General features: G+C 39.0%; 1 protein-coding gene across 2 annotated transcripts in view; it reads right to left on the bottom strand.

Moving 5' to 3' along the window:
* The window catches only part of TBC1D4 (TBC1 domain family member 4), a 111,257-nt gene that overhangs the window by 41,995 nt on the left and 52,043 nt on the right, over window positions 1-17,219 (bottom strand). For both annotated transcript variants that reach the window (XM_074859504.1, XM_074859503.1), the window contains exons 2-3: window positions 4,513-5,115; window positions 3,060-3,149 (exon numbers count right to left, since the gene is read on the bottom strand). In XM_074859504.1, coding sequence (XP_074715605.1) covers window positions 3,060-3,149; window positions 4,513-5,115 — 693 coding nt within the window. The remainder of the gene's footprint in view (window positions 1-3,059; window positions 3,150-4,512; window positions 5,116-17,219) is intronic.

Here is a 17,219-nt window from a genome sequence, read left to right as displayed (position 1 = left end):
TTTCTTTCAGGAGCCTAGTCTAACTGCTTGACAAGGAACTCTGCCTTGATAAAAACAGCACTGAGAAGATCAAAGAGAGCTGCTTCCTAAGAAGCACTATATTCCCAGTCTCAATTCATGGAACATGACTCACTATTGTTAAAGCTTTTGCCAATGTTTTTATCATCCGAATATGGTAATCGTAGATTTTCTCCAAAAGAAAGTCTAATCCCTCAAGTTCAAATACAACAGAAAGCAGAACTTGGTTGCTTGGATCCATCTCCAAAGAAAACACCTATATCGTAAAAGAGGGGAGGAGGCAGAACAACTTGCTTGTCACTACAGAAAACACTCTAGACAAAATTGGTAATGCAGTACGTGACAGACTGAACATATTGTCACTACATGCGGTAGTTTTTAAAAACAAAATTCCAGAAGTTACATTTGTGCTACTTAAACAAAACTTAACAAAGGTGCAGAGGGCATCTAAGATAGCACAAACAGCATCAGTTTACCATAGTCCACACTAATCCTGATTTAATTGAACTCATTTTTCTGAGACACATAAAGTCTTCAAGAGCATAAAATGAAAAAGAACAGATGTATAAACATGTTGATCTATGTAACAGTGAAATGTTGCTCTCTGTTCTGCAAGGAAACCACATTTACTTAAGGTGGTTTGGTGAGACTGTAGTTTACTCACTGCTGACAGTGTCTGAACAAATCTACTGCTGTCCGATTTCTCAGCTTCCACAGAACATTTGTGGGGCAGATGGATGTGACACTTGCACCACTGAAGCATAAATAGCACAGTACGTTCCTCAATTAACAGTACCTCCATCATACTTCTTTAAGAGGGTGGCCAGACTTGTCACCACGAAAGAGCAAAGTTTTTTGTTGCTCTGGGTTCCCTCAAGGTCAGCAAGGCTGCAACAAGGAAACTTCTACAGCTGACACCTGAGCTTAGACATCACACACAGGGGTTTATCACCAATTATGTTTGCCGCTTTGACAATTACATGGAGTGCAGATACTGAATGCAGCAGATCAACCATACTTAAGCTATAGAATAAAAATACCTTTATTAGACCAGACTGAAAGAATCCCAAATGCAAGCCGAAGAGAATATCTCATTTTCATCATTTGTAAAGCTTAGAAGAACAAACATTCCTAAGCTGCAGTCTAACAATACGCAGTAAATCACTGCCCTATAAATCCATAACAGAGAAGCCCTGTGGCTAGCACCGAGTTCTTAAAAGAAGTACCAATGAGGTTTATGCAACTGAATCCTGAGACTTGGACAAATTAATGTTTCATTTCTATTAAACACTGAAGAAAACCCCGACTGCTCTGAAGTAGCCATTTTGCATTAAAAAAAAACTCACCACAAAACAAACAAACCAAAAACCCCACAGTATTGTTAGTGCCTGTTTGAGTTATTCAAGCATGGAATATAACAAAAGCTTTGCTCCAAATGAAAGTGAAGAGGTGGAGTGAAAAACCCCACCTCCAAAGCCCAGCACACAGCATTACCTAACACTATTTACTGTACACAGTTATTTTACTGAAGGAAAACTAGGCCTTGAATGTCTGCCATAGACTTGCTGGTCTCCACCATGCTTTAAAGTCAGCAGAACAAAGGTTGTCCCGCTTAAGACTCTTTTGTTTGACTATTGTCAGTATGTATAGGCAACCCAAGAGCCCATTATATAAAGTTGAAGTGTCACTTTTATTCAGCTCAGTATACCCACAAAGCAGGAAAAGACTCAAGCTGTCTGCAAATTTTGCTTTCCGTACCACTGCTTTAAGAATCTCTTTCATCTGTATTTATTATAAAGCTATTAATACATCCCTGTTTGATTACACTGTCCCATTCTGTATTTGCACTTGCCTTTTTTCTCTACCAAGAGCAATCCAAATTGTAGTTAAACAGCAGAGTCTACTTAAGAGCCTGGACCTTTAGTTGGTAGCTCAAGACTCCATCTGAGTTACAAGTACTGGCCAGCATTGGTAGCACAGTCATGCAAGAGCAGATTTGTTATTAGCATTAAAATGAAAGCACTTGGGGGCGAAATACAGGTTTAGAGCATGCCAGGAAGTGTGCTTTAAATTAGAGTAATAATGTTTAAGGCCACCTGAAGTGATGCATGTGCATGGCGAATGATAAAAGGTAATAAAGTAAGACCTCAAAACAGAAAGTATCACAAGTAACAGGTGCTGAACAACAGGAAGATAGAAAGGTGAATCCCTCAGCCCTGGCGTTTATTTATTACTGGACACAGCTAGGTTCACCTATTGCCATATTCTCCAGAAGAAATGATGCAGGTGAACTGCTGTTTTTCTGGAAGGCTGATCTGATGCTCTCCTCCTTTCATTCCAGAGGCTTTCAGGAGCTTCCTCGGTCAAAACCAGCACACTCAAAGCATCGTAAATGGAGATTAAGCTACTTCCAAAACTATATCCAATGCTTTCCTAAAGCAGAAGAGTTTATACTTTGAACGATCAAAGTTGCCACTACCACAGCTCAGACTAGTTATTTTGCACTCATCCTTTCCATACTTAAGCTTTTTGGGAATGACCTTGCATTATTTTTATGCAGTATCTACTTGAAAGTGCTACCAGATGAGTGAAAGCCCTGATTTGAGTAACAGCTCTTGCTCTTGTAAAGGCAAATCAGTACTTCAATACTGCTTCAAGTGTTAATGAAGCAATGGCAGTTTAATATCCAATTTCTACAGCTGTACTCTCCAAAGCTGCATGAAAATTCATGCAGGATTTGCATATACATTAGTCACAACTGCTCAAAATCCACTCCCCCCCCCCCCCCCCCCCCCCATTTTTTTAATTAAGAAGCCAATGGGGTAAAACAGCAATTTACTTTCAATCAGGGTTATTTAGATAGGATAAACTGTTTAAAAATGTCCCTTGAAACAAAATGAAGGAAAACAGCACAGAATGCTGAAAAAGATTTCTACATTTCCTTTTTTCTGCTGCCTATAGACCAGCAAGGCAATCCAGCTATGAACAAATAGATTCCTTTTCTCCTGATGATCTACATGTTGCTTCTTATTAATGCTTACCTGAGAACATGAGGAGATATCTTTAAAATTCTTTTCAAGCACAACAGACTTGGTGTCTGGACTGATGAGGTTAACTTCAAATCTTCCAACCTGAGGCGGGGGGGAGGGGGGGGGAAGAAAAGTAAGTCATAAACTAGTCTGTCTTGGAGGCACAACATTAACAGCAACAAAATTTCACAATCTAGCCCTTTCTTGTTCACATAGAGTACCTTCAGCACAACACTTACTCAGCAGGAACAAGGGTGCCATAATTTAGCCTATGTTGAGTAAGAATATTTCAGCAAGAACAATACACTCAGTTGAATAGGAAAAAGCCTTGGAAAGAAGACAGTTGTTTTGGTTTTTTTTTTCCCCGCTCCCTTTTCTTTTTGAGTTATTTTGGTCCAAAGATCAAATGTTTGACAGACAATACTAAAACCTTTAGTAAACAATGTGACTAAACTAAGAGCTGCAATAAAAAACAGAATTTGAAGGTTTGGGTTTTTTTTAAACTATACCATATAGATCAGCAGAGAAACTATGTTGATCTTAAGGTGATACTTTTCATTTTTGTAATTTCAGATGAAAAAGTGCAGGTTCTGCAGCAAGCTATCTTTCAGCTTTCCCAAACTGCTTCTCAAGTGTATGGAACTTATTCCATGGACCTCAGGAAGTTTTTCAGCTAAATTCTTTTCACTACTAGTGATAGCTGTGCCTTTCTAAAGGGCAATGCATTCTCACTTCAGTTAGCGTTTCCCCAAAAGAATAAAAGGCAAGAATGATCTCTAAAGCAAATGGAAAGACAAAACCCAGGCATTTAGCCCCGTGTTATTTCAAGGTCCAAAGATCTTTCCTTTCATGGGTCACCTCCTTTAAGTGTCCTTTTGTTTTCTCAATACAAGCACTGAAGATGTCAAATGCACTTCAGACAAGAGAAGAAATAACTGTGAGGTCTGAAGGAAGAAGCCTTCAGTGCAGAGACGTTTGCGTACTCATCTGGGAAAGGCGAGCTGAACATTAATACAAATTATCATAAAGGCTGTGAAAGCCATATGTGAAGTTGTGAGCTTCTTTTTAATTGCACAGAGGATTTGTTCATGTGGAAGTCTTCATCAATTCTCTTTTTGAAAGAACACTCACTTTTTTCAGCTAGGTCCTAGATCTCACTAATACAGACAAACCAGAACTGCATATAATTATTTCCCTAGAAACTCTGCTCCTGTAAGCAATTAGTCCATAAGTAATTCCTTTTTCTTAAGATTTACCTAAGCTTATGAGTCAAGGTGACTTCCTTAAGAAAGTTCAGCTACTTGCATTCCAATTGTTTATGAACAGATATATAAATATTTCTGACAAATCATGAAACCATACTGGATCCATACTACTTATCTTGAAAAAACTTGTCTCAGCTTCAAACTGCACAGGGGAAGACACAGTGCAAAACCAACATGAAATTGCTCATGCTAGTACACACCTGGAACAACATTGTCCTGTTCTTCTCAGAGTCGGATGGCTGAACATGACTGGGTGCACTTGCATGCCTTCTGCGTGGCTGTATTTTCGGGTTTGTGTCATGAACCCTTCTTTGCATAACAGCAGTGACACTGCTGCACCGGGAGCGAAACTCTTGCTGCTCATCAAAGCTAGAGTCCTCTAAAATTCGCTCTGGAAAGGAGCCACGAGTGCTGGCCAGGTTGGTCAAGTTGGTCTGGCTACCGATTGTAAACATCGCAGCGTGCCCTGCAGTGTTATTTGGGCTGTCCAGCTCCTCAAATGGGCTATCTGATGGAGAAGCTGGCACGTTTCCTTCACACAGGGGTAAGTCCAAACTTGACTCGTTATTCCTCTGCTCGTTTAATAGTTTCAGGCGTTGGCGCTCATGAAGGCTGAATTTCTCAATGCAATCATCAATTAGTGTGGAGGGAGCTTTCTTGTGAGCCACCGTCACCTTTCCACAGTACAAGACCTCAAATTTTTGAGAGTCATAGAATGCATCTTCACTATCCTTACTTGGTTTGGCATCTTCTTTCAGTGCTGCTTTGGAGACTTGTCTTATGCTGCTGATAACATCAGGAACCTAAGGGATGGTGTGAAAGGTCTGTTTAGTAGCCACAAATGAGATAGCACACACAGTGATATGTCAAATATTTGTTAATTTACATATTTACACAAGTTATTTCTTAGGTAGAGTGCCACTAGCTTCTTGGCTGACAAAATAAAAGTAGAAAATTCTAAATTCTGTAGACAGTTTATGCAGTGAAAGCAAAGCAAATAATTTCTATTTTTTTTTACCGGAATCTGTTTGAGAACATAAAACTTTAAATTACCAGAAGGTCTACTGACAACTGTTCACTCTTTTTTTTTTTTTAACTGAGACTGCTTTTTCTTTTCTGTCGCCCTCTTCCCACAGCAGTATCTCTTGCTGATGTACTTTGCATAGGGCCATCACTGTTTCTTTGGTTTTATTTTGCAGAGCCAGATATCCCATTCTTAGGTCAGTTGTGGAAACAGTTTTAAGAAAAAGAGACCTGGAATCCCCATCAGTTTCAACTGACAGTTTTTGAATACAGGCAGCAAGCATATGGAAATTCTACCGAAGTACCATGTACATTTGCATTAGTTCTTGCTATCTACTACAAAAACCTCACCCCAACCATCCTATGACATTGCTTACTTTAAGGTCACACTTCCCTGCTGTCTCAGTCATCATGCAATTAAGAAGCACACCCAAATCTCTCTTCTCCATCATTCTTACCTATAGGTTCCTACTATACCCTGTAAGGCCAAACTGCACATCTCCAGCAGAAACTCTCAATATCAGCTCTGTATCACCCAGTCTTTTAAGGCCACCTGGTTCTCCTTCCATTTTAACCCAATCACTTTGGGAGGATATCTGCTTTCAGCATCAACATATTTAATATGCAAGCTCCTTTCTCATTTTGCCTTCACTAAAGAAAACAAGGACTTTTTCAACTCTATTGACCGCAGACCAGAGTGATTCTAGTCGCTCTTTTGACAGTACCTACCTCTGCTTAACCAAACCTCTTTCTCACCAAGTTTCACCTTCTCTGGAAGCGTAACGAATGGTATCACATTACATGCATTGGGGAAGTTACTAGTGACAATGAGATAAGAGAGAATACCTTATCTGATTTTCTTCCCAAGAGAAATCAGTTCTCACCATTCACCTAATCCAATGCAATCAATCAACAGCTTTTGTATTCCATACAGCTTCCCACCATATCGATAGTATTTGATAATTTGTTTCAAAGTATTTTTTCTATTAAAAAGATAACTCTGAAGTCACACCTTAGTAAATAATCCATGCTCCCTACAGTATCTCTTTCTTTCAGTCACAGGATACCAGTTGAAACTTGCTAATGAGGCAGTAATCTTGTATGCCAATACTTTTGCAAGTCACAGTGGAAAATTACCTCCTCTTAATCCCTGTCTCCCATTACACACACCTCATCCATTGGGCATTCAACTCAGATCTGCTTCCAGTTCATTTATTGCAAAATGAAGTTCAATTACCCTAAGATCTACTGACCATTTGGCTTTCATCCCTATAGATGTCATCATCATCTCAGTTTTCAGTGAGGCTAAAAGTTAGTCTTGATATGACACAGATAGTAGAGTGTATTTAATCTTCACTCATTCTCACTACCAGGCCGCTTTACCATTGCCTGAGGTGCACTTCCTCCCAGCCATGCCAGCTCAGCTGAACATGGACAGTTCTCACTTTATACATGTCAGTTCATATTCTGAGATGCAGCTCTTTTTCCACTGTTGGTCTTCTTACTCTTTCTATGGTCTGTGCTTAGAGAAGCTCTAAAGTTTAAATCTCTTAGCAAAAATCTCTTTTAGCAAAATGCACAAGCTGGCTGTCTTTTAATTAACATTTTCCATTTTAGAATCCAGAACCTGTTACAGGACAATATACTTATATTTCTATTCAAACTACAGTGACAATGATAATTCTATTCAAAATGCATAAATTCTACATGCAATCAACTAGAATAAACAATGTCAGTTGTTTAACTGGCAATTTGGATTATTAAAAAAAGCATACTATCAGTTCCACTCCAACAACTGGGTTCTGCCACTTGCTCATCACTTCTAAGAGAAAAGACTGGAGAAGGTATCCTTAAGTCTTTCTAATAATACCCAATAGCCTCCTAACACATCTATCCCCCCCATCCCACCAGTGAATGTCCAAATAGGCTGGCGATAAGACACTACCAACTCTACCACAGTAGGATTCCCCACCCATCCCCTCCTTTCTCAGAGATCTCCTCCACAGAGTTTTAAGTAATTGCAATTCTATTTAAAAAAAAAAAAAAAAAAAAATAAAAAAAATCACTCTATCATCCTGCTATTTATCACTTGGTTTTATTTCCATCTTTTCCAGATTGTGCATACTCTTCAGACACTAGTATCTGAGTCACAATTCCTATTTTACAATCCCTGCTCCCCGTATAGCTTTTGCTTCTAACTACCACATAAATTGCTACAGTATTTTCACTTCAGCATAGAGGGATCCTAGCATTAGAGCAGAGGTTTCAGCTTCTACTGCCCAACCAATTCTTATTCCCTCCTTTGTTCAGACAACCATTTTTACAGGCTATGTTATTTTTTAGAGTGCACCCTCATCAGTATTCACTTTTTTCCTATTTTTCTACCTATCCACAGAACTAAAGTGATAAAACAAGGTGAAAAATTGAGATCCATTTAATGCCTGTAGTTATGAACACAATATTTTCATTTAATGTTTTGACTTTGGGCAAAAACCATAACTGGGACCAAGCGGAGTCTAAACAAGAGTTTGCTTCTATATTATCCTGAAGTGCAAGATACAGAACAAGTTACACAATTATTAAGCATAGAAACCATCCCAATGTGGCATTTTACACATTTCTTTGGCATGTATCATTGTTTTTTGACATTTTGCTGCTCTGTATATCAAGAAGCCCCAGTCACAAAAGTTTCGCCACCAGAGTTGTGTAACTTTTTTGGATTTGGATATTAGCTTATTACCTGTTAATGTTGAAATTGCAGGGCAAAGTTAGACAAGATAGTAAGCAGAACAGAGATTTTTAAATACTGAATTAACAGTATGAAACTGCTTAACTACTTTTAGAAATCAGTGTAGTAATATTAAGAAAACAGACTCCTGAAACATTCAAAACATTAATGTGCTTCCAAGACAGCAGTCTCATGAAATTAAGCAGCCAAAGGGGAGAAATGGGATTCTTATTCCCAAAACCCACGGGATCATTGCAGATCTTCACGGATATATAATACCAGCTATAACAGTAGAACAAAATGAAAAGGTTAAATGAGTTATCACATAGTTTTTCAGCATTCACCTGCATATAAAGAAAATTAATCATTCAAGTATTTAAGCAATTAATCTATTCAACATACTCAGAATTTTTGTTGTCAAGCCTTGATGATAGTTATGTTAAAGAGGGAGACTGGAATAAAGGGGGATAGGCAGTATATTTGCAGGGTAAGAGAGGCACACTTCCAGCCTCAACAAACCCAGTGGTGCTAGTGCTGGGACAGTGAAAGAAGACTTAATTCTTCCATGCTTTGCCTCTCCCAAGTCCCATGGTCTAGGGGCCTATCACCTTTTTCCAAATATTGCTGGGCAGAGAAGGAAAAGATGACTATGTCCCAAAGGGAGTTGGACAGGGCTTCTCAGGCAGAAAGGTAGGAGCCGAAGATCCTTCTTCAGAGTCGGTACCAAAACCCCCACAAATGCAAGAAGCCAAAACGACAAGGATGAACAGGGGGTACCGTAAGTACAAGACTAGACCTGTGATACCAGTTTGGCTCCTCAGTGTGAGGAATACTCCAAAACTTGGTTGAGGAGAAAAAACAAACAACAAAAAACCCCTATCAAAACCAAACGAACAAGACTGCAGATTAAGAGTCAAGTAAGGAGAGATCCATAATGACATTAAAAAGGCAATATTTCACTCCAGGGAAATCTGATTGATCTAATATGTCTAATTAAAGAAAAAAACACCACTTGGGAATTCAAATTTGTTATTATTCCCATTTGAGTAGCCTAACACTTTATGAATCCCTCTTCCCCCAATCAGATCTGATTCAATATGTGGCGATTCAATAAGTAAAGTAGCTGTACTCAAATCAGAACAGATAGCACTGGTAGAATTCTGCACCACCTACAATAAGATTCATCTCTGAATATACAATGTAAGAAGTGTGATAGGTGTTATACTTTCACAAACACTGTTTACTACAGACAGAGTTTTGGTAAGCTGAAATTAATGACAGTATCCATTTTAGCCAAATGGTGCCCCAATTTATTCCATTTGCACCTCACACTCCTTCACCCCACCTCCTCCATGACCTTGGTTATAGACCTTACATGTTACTGCAGTATATTGATTTGGCCAGCTAGTGCAGAATAAGGCTGCAACACTTCACTCTGGCCAGAAGACAGATATATTAATACCTTAGATCTGCTAATTCCAGCTCTGCAGTTCATGGGCTCCACCCAGTTCTGTCCCTTGTGACTAGACCTCTAACAGGGTCAATGCATAATGGAGAGCAAACACCTTCCTCGTGCATAAGTAGTACACTGTTCAAAGTGCATGTGAATAGTACTGCCAAGAACCATTCTACTACACATCAAGAAAGTTCACTGTGTTCAATGCAGAAATGTATTTTCATGTTGGAAACATGAGTTTAACTGATGTAACTAATGCAAGCTCTTTCATTTGACTTGATTAAAACCAAAGAAAGGACTACAGGAAAATAATTAACACCAAATTAAAACTTTCTTTGTAGGTCTTCTCATGTCACACAACTAGGTTTTAATTAAAATTAATTCCAACTTTATCACCCCTGCCTTAAAACCCCAAAAGAACTTCAGTTAAGAGGTGTTTATCACCAATATCTTGAAGTTACAAAACAGAGAGGCTATCAAGCCTACTAAATCATGCATGCTGCAGCATTAACACTAGAACAGTCTGTCACAACTCTAGAATAGGCAGAGTATCTCCATGGGGATACTGCACGCTTTCTGGAATACAGGTGACAGAAGTCAAGCATTAAAAAAAAATCTATATACTCCCTTCGAATTTACAACAGCCTCCAGCAAACAAAGGTGGAGCCCTGCTTTTTGCTGGAGGGATAATATTCAGATGCGTACTGCAGTAATTACCGAGCAGTGCTTTCAATTTTAACCGAAACTTAGAACTTGAACGCTATGGATATTGCAAAGAAGAAAATTCACTTGCTGTATATCATTATTTCCACAGCTGGACAGAATTTCACTGTGCAGAGCAGTTGCAGCTCTTGTTAGTTTGTTTCTAGCTTCCACATGCAAAATTTCAGTCTGGAATTTATTACCAAAGCAAAGCCCCTCTTCATACCATAAGGCTTATACATTAGCATGACTGTGAAGTACTAATCTAATAAACATGCCTAACAAATCTGGCTATTTAATGACAACAGTTCTAGCAAGGCGATTATTTTCAAAGCAAGGAAGAAGCTGGGCCCCTCTCACTCCATCGCGACGCAAGATGCAGGTCAGATCCTTTCCACCATACAAAAAGACATGAGAAAACGAACTTCATGCACGCACATTAGGAGCAGTCAGTACCTTCTGGTGTGGGCTCCAATTCAGAAGCACAGGCATGTCCAAGTAAAACTGTCACCAAACTTTAGTGTCATGAACACTAAAGAACTCGAGAACAGACTGGGATAGGTGACTGCAGAAAGATCCCCCCTCTCACAAAGGGCTGGCCATGCTGTCGCAGCATTTCCTCAGGGTCAGTTCACGGTATCACGGCATAGTCAGAGCTCCACGCAGTAACCGTTATGCTTCAAAAGCCAAGTATTTCCTCACTTTGGGCTGGAAGCACCCGCGCTGCCTTGGCTTTGAATAATGACTCCTACTTATGATCTAACTATGTATACTTAAAAACAAACGAAAGAGAAACAGGATACCATCCAGAAATCAACACCCCATGCTTTGCTAATTACTGAAAGAGTTTGACATCTATCAATTAGAAACTAGTCCAATGTGAGAAAAAATTAGGAACAATTGGACTTGACTCTCCTTTCAGTTAGTGTTAAGTTGCATGTCCACAAGATAGGAGAGCCCAGCAACAGCAATGAAACATGAACAGAGACAAAATAAGCCACATATCACATCCTGCTACATATCAAGCATTCGACACTGAGGCAAAGTTCTTATCTTGCACAAAAACATACCCAAATGCCAGCCAAAGTGCAGATAGCAGTAACTATTCTCAACCAGAAAGAAGGGTGGGAGAGGGGAAAAAAATTGTTTTAACTGCTATAAATGTTTTACAACACTGATCATCCAGACCTTTTGTACTTCTAAATCTACAGCAGTCTGCTGCTTCACACGCTGGTGACAGTGCTCCACTTCAGTTTTTACCATTAAAAATGCATCCTTCTGATAAAGAGATAAAAGATCAGCTCAGAGTGATTCAGTTTTTGCAGTCACACAAACAATTTGTTGACTTTGTTTGTGCTAGAGATATTTAGAAACTAGAATGGAAGAATTTGTCTCCATCAGCTGAATTAGTGCTGAAGGAATACCGACCATCTTTGGTTTTACAGCAATGAGGAGGATTTGTAGTCAAGAGAAATGCTGTCACAAATGGAAAAGAAAAAAAGATGACTTGCTAAGCATTTCTATAACCCACCTGCACTTAGCATACTTCTAAAAATACAGTTTAGAAAACACAAAGTCAGGTTCTCAGTAGGCAGTAATAAGCATCTGCCACCAACTCTGATACATTCTGCTTCAAATCTGGGCTAACACAACACAAGCCCAGTAGCAGAAAAGCTGAAACTCAGGGGCTGGCAAAGAAAGACCCAGTGAAAGCAGCTTGTGGAGCTTCAAGATGACTGTCACCCCTGGCAGCTAGTGCTTTTATGTTTCTGCTGTTCTCTACAGGTTCATGAGTTCAAAGCTTACAGCAACAGAAAACACATGAGGAACAAGCCAAAAACTCATCGAAGAATTGCATACAGTAACATTTTGCTTTCAAGAGTCTTCCTCCTATTTGCCTGGGCTATATTTTTTCCAGGTGACTGGTCAGGACCCAACAATGTTTGTTTCTAAAGAACTACTATAGAGCAATGCACTTATTACTCTGCCATTCAACCTCATGCCATATATTGGGGAGATCACATACTTCTGCTGAAGGCAAAGCTGAAGACTACCACTAAACCAGCCTAAAAAGAAAGAGATTTTATGTAGGTAAGTCAAAATAAAATAAAACAAAATTCAGTTTCCTAAATAATTCTTACTTGAGATCAACCCAGGAATTCCTTGTGCTGTTCAGTTTTGATACAGTCAACAAGCAGAAAAAAGTCTACCACAGTTGCACAGTTTACACTTAGAGAACCCACCACAATACCTAATTTGCTACTGGAAACTTGTGGATCACCTAACACATTCTGGGTGCTACACACGCACACAAGATGCTGCTTTGCCAAGTATCCAAATTTAGATAAGCAGTATAACGATAGAAGGCAGATCAAGTTACTTAACAGGAAAGAATGTGTAAGAGTTACAAGATTGTTTGGATGCCTGAGCAGACAACAGATGCCTTTTTTTATACTTGCATGCAAGCACTCTACAGTGGTATATCAATGAACTTCAATGATGGCAGTGGCAGCATAGTCCAACAGGTACATTGCTTTAAGCAAGGAAGGTTCTTGCATTCAGTATTTTGCTCCTGTGTTTAGGCCAGTCAGACTGATGCTTCTCCACCTTTCAGATACAGCTCACACTCACTCTGCTTGAATACTCTGCAACCCATAGAAGTGTCAGTACAGAGCTCTCACGATGATCCCTATATTTTTGAATAGGTAGAATAAGTCTCAATTCACCTATCGGTTATATACCTTGAGTATATGCAAGTACTCTCTAGTTTGTTTCCAAGTTCAGGACGTAGCTCCCAGTGAAAGATTTAGCAAAGTACAGCTTGCTTGTAACATCAGTCCACCTTAAACTTTCCAGCTGCTTTAACCGAAGATTTTCCAAACTAAGAAAGCACAAAATCAGATATTAACCAGGAATTTTCTCCTGAAAACTCTGCATTTTTAACATAATTTGGCACTTTATTTTGTAGTAAGAGTTTTATTAAAGAAAATGTTGTTTTTAAGAACTCCATCATATTTAACACAGACCCTATTTTTAAAAGGGCTTGCCTGAGAAGGTAAGGCTGTCACGTGGACAGTCCCAAACAATTAATACATTCTCTGCAATTGTTTCCTTTTGCGGAAAAAAAAAAAAAAAAAAAAAGAAAAGCAGTTGGAGTGCTTGTTGAAGTATTTTGACCATTTATGGTCACTATCCACTTCTCAAATACAGATCAGAAGATAGTGAACTTCATTTTAGCAGATTTAAAGTGCAAGTGCTAAGACTGAAATAAGTGCTTCATGCACCGTGTTTAAGAATGCGGCAGAGTTATTTAATTCAGTAGTTTCAGATAGAAAATATCAAGATTTTAATCTAAAAAGATGGAACAAACATGTTGATTCACTATGAAACAAACACACCTTGGAAAGTCTGTTTTTCCCAAGTCAAGAGATCAAGGTTTCAGAACTCATACATGGCAGACCATGATGACTTCTAAAGTGAATATCAGCCCAGATTTGGTTGAAGACCACATGCATCTGATTTCCATGGATGACATCAGCTTTATAACTGATTTGCTACAATAACCACCTCCTTCTTCTATCACTGAAGGTGAAGATTGAAGTGGTTAGTAATTCAGCACTCATTCCGGCAGATAGGAAAAATTACAGACACTGTTCAGTCTAAGAGATTTAACAGGTGTCTATATATTTGGTCGACAAAAAGTCAGGCACTGCAATAACTTCTAGCCCCCTTACTAGAAGTTCTTTGATGACATGAAACGAAGGAGTTAGATCTTTTCCTATTTGATATTTTCGCAGAAATTCTCGGCAGCAGTATTGAGAAGTTTCAGACTACTAACTCCTTAAAAAAGGCTCTGCTTACAGAAAGGCGGACACCAAACACAGCGTCAAGCAGCAGGTGACATGCACATATAACAGTGTGCATGGAGTAGAAAAAAAATGGACTGCAACCTAATAGCCTTTCAACAGCTTCTCCACCCCACCAAATAACGCTCATTAGTTTCCTAGTACTTTGGAAATACACACCTGGACAACTTCCAGCTTGTCCAGTAATCTCACAGTTCACAAGAGCAACTGCATTATCTTGTGACAGTATCAAATGCCTAACCGGTAGTACAATTAACTTTTCTCAGATAACAACCAGCAAACAACCCTAGCATAAACACAGCGAAAGAGGTTTTCAAGGCCATACTGATCCAGATGCTGAATCCCCAAACACTTCAAAACCAGGTGCTGGGCAGAGCAGGGAGCTTCCACCTAACTAGACTTCCTCTAGGACCAAAGTCTTGAATCACCACTTTGCCCAATGGAGACAGAGCAATAACAAATACCACACCTGAAGGCAGGGCTAACTCACCACAAAACACCAAGTGCTACTCTCTGCTCTCACTGGGCGTCACAATAGTCTAATCTTGTCAATCAGTAATTGTTAAAAATACTAAGATTTCATCAGCTGCTTATGTTAGCTGTGGAAAGAAATAAATATAGTTAGATAGTTACAGGGTTCAAAAGTAAATCCATACAGACACAGTTGACTGGGTAAGTAATTCAGATTTAACAGCTGAAAGTAATTAAATTCATGGATGTTTTACTTTTTCACCCAGAGGAATTCCAAAAGAGCTACAGAGTTACTATTAATAGTAATAAAAAAACCCAACCCACAAGACCCAGGGACAACAGAAAAGGAAATGCCTTCCCAGGAAGCTTTGACACAAACGAGTCAATGAAGTAAAGTGACAGTAAGGTCCTTTCAGTAGCACAGCTTCATAAGGCAAGACTCTTGCGCCAATAGTGATATACGTGATGAATAATCTAAAGGTCTGATAAAGACCCATGAGACCACTTGCATATATTCTCAAAAAGTTTGTGAGAGAGGGTTTTTTTTTGCTTATGAACCTGGGTTCTATAAAACTGTAGGGAAAAAGGGAACATGAAAGCACTCAGTTACTCTGTAATCAAGAGAACACAACAGGTGATGAAAACAGAGAACCAAGACAGATGGGAAGGAGTTGTTTCCAAGGGTACCTGGGGAGTTTCAGTCTGGTTTTTAGGCAACACCTCAGGTAAAGTAACTTTTGCAGTGCTTCACCAAGTGCTACTCGTAGATAATACTTGTTTCAGTACTGCTAATCTTTATTTCTCAGTTTAGTATGCCTGGTATGTGATATTTCCGAGCCAGCAGTTGCCCAGTGTTGCCCAACAGCATAAACTATAAGATTTAGGGAACCAGCTATTGGAATTGGCTTGACTCTACACAGATAAGCAGAATAGGTAGGTTGCATTAACTAACTGGAGCTAACACTGCAAACAACATTCATAGAAAGAATGGCATAGGCTTTATCATGTCCTAGAAATACAATCACAAATATACCCAGGATTTCTGGAATTTAAGTTCATTATTAAAGCACACCAAAGCCCACACTGCTTCACCTTCTGTGGCAGTATCTTCATCTTACTAGTACTATTAGCACACCTTACTTGGGTACCTATATATTAAGGTACGTTCCCTGCATGTAGAGGAGAAGGGCAGCACAGCCCCAATGTCCAGGGCTTGGCAAAAGTATGCTTAGATATAACACGGCAATCCTCAGACTTCTGTCTGGCCTGGAAACTTAACTCCCACTTCTGGGCTGATGGGGGGAGGGATGAGAAGGGAACAGTGGTTTTGCCACTGACACAACAGCATTCTCATGAGATTTAAATAAGTTATTTTGAAGGATAATATAAATCCCATTCAGTTCAGATTGCCACAGGAGTTTTTTATATTATTTCAGCTAAAGTATTACTTGTCATGCTCAGCTACAATCAAAGCAAGATACAGCTTTGAGTAACTTAAAGTTTCAGAATTATGTATGCGAGTTCTTCTTTCATAAAAGACGACAGTTTTCTCTGGACTGATGAATTTAAAACTCCATTTATCTATAATTTCATCATTCTACAGTTGAAGCTATTTTTTACTTACAATAGCCCAGATTATGAAATACTTCACTCTGCAACTGAAAGTCAGTTTTCTGGTGAGAATTAGCAGTGAACACATGACTATTAACGGAAATCGGAAAATAAGCTCCCCTGAGGGGTGAACTTCATTCCTCCCGCCCATCAAATCTCCCTCCCCTGGGGGAGCTTAGCCTATCTGGGAATTATCTACATTAGGAATTTATTCTTGATCGTGTCTGAATGTCCTGTTCTCACTGAAGTCAAGGCTGAAACTTGTTTTGCAAAGACAGTGAGGAAACATGTCAGTTGTATCAATAAAAGCAGGCACATTTCATAATATATCTGTTCTGTGCTTCCCAGCATCATATCTCAGAAGGCAAGATACATCTTACTCACCAACCCTCAGTCTTTTGTATGGTGAGATTCGCAAGCATGCCTTCCAATTTGAGCTGTGACACCCACAAGGGCTTCCAAAACAATTCCATGCATTTCTACATGGTAGATACCAGTACATTTCAAGGAGGAACAATAGAAATCTCAACTGCAAGGGTTATCCCAAACATGACAGAAATACACAATGCTAGTTAGATTTATTATTCTCTAGGGAGTTTTTAAACCATTTGGCATAGTCCCAGGTGCTGTAGTTTCTGTTTGTTCATGAGCTCTCAGGAAGCTGAAGCTAGCATAGGATAGAAGTTGGCTCATCTCTCCTTTGCTCTCAGAAAAACTTAACATCTTGCATAAATCAGGTAACTTCGAAGTAGAATTATGATACAATGAAGCAGGTGTAACAGATTCACAGTATCAAGAGAATTTTGTTAGCACTATAAAAGTTCAGAATTACTATGGGCTAGAAACAAAATCTGAAAAACGTATGATTCATTCGAGAAGCCCAATTAAATTTATAGACTAAGTGGAGTCATAGGGATTTACATGAATAGAAATGAGTAAAACTGAATATATTAACGTCTCCATATTTTTAGATGAACAGAAGCCAAGTTGACCCAAATAGAAATCTTTTTTGTTTGGAGTTTTGTTGTTCAGGTTTTTTTTTCAGTGGGC

This window comes from Strix uralensis, chromosome 2 (genome assembly GCF_047716275.1).
Source record: "Strix uralensis isolate ZFMK-TIS-50842 chromosome 2, bStrUra1, whole genome shotgun sequence".
In the NCBI taxonomy this organism is placed as follows: domain Eukaryota; kingdom Metazoa; phylum Chordata; class Aves; order Strigiformes; family Strigidae; genus Strix; species Strix uralensis.
The sequence above is the reverse complement of the archived record's forward strand: the minus strand, read 5'-3'. Positions and strand labels throughout refer to the sequence as shown.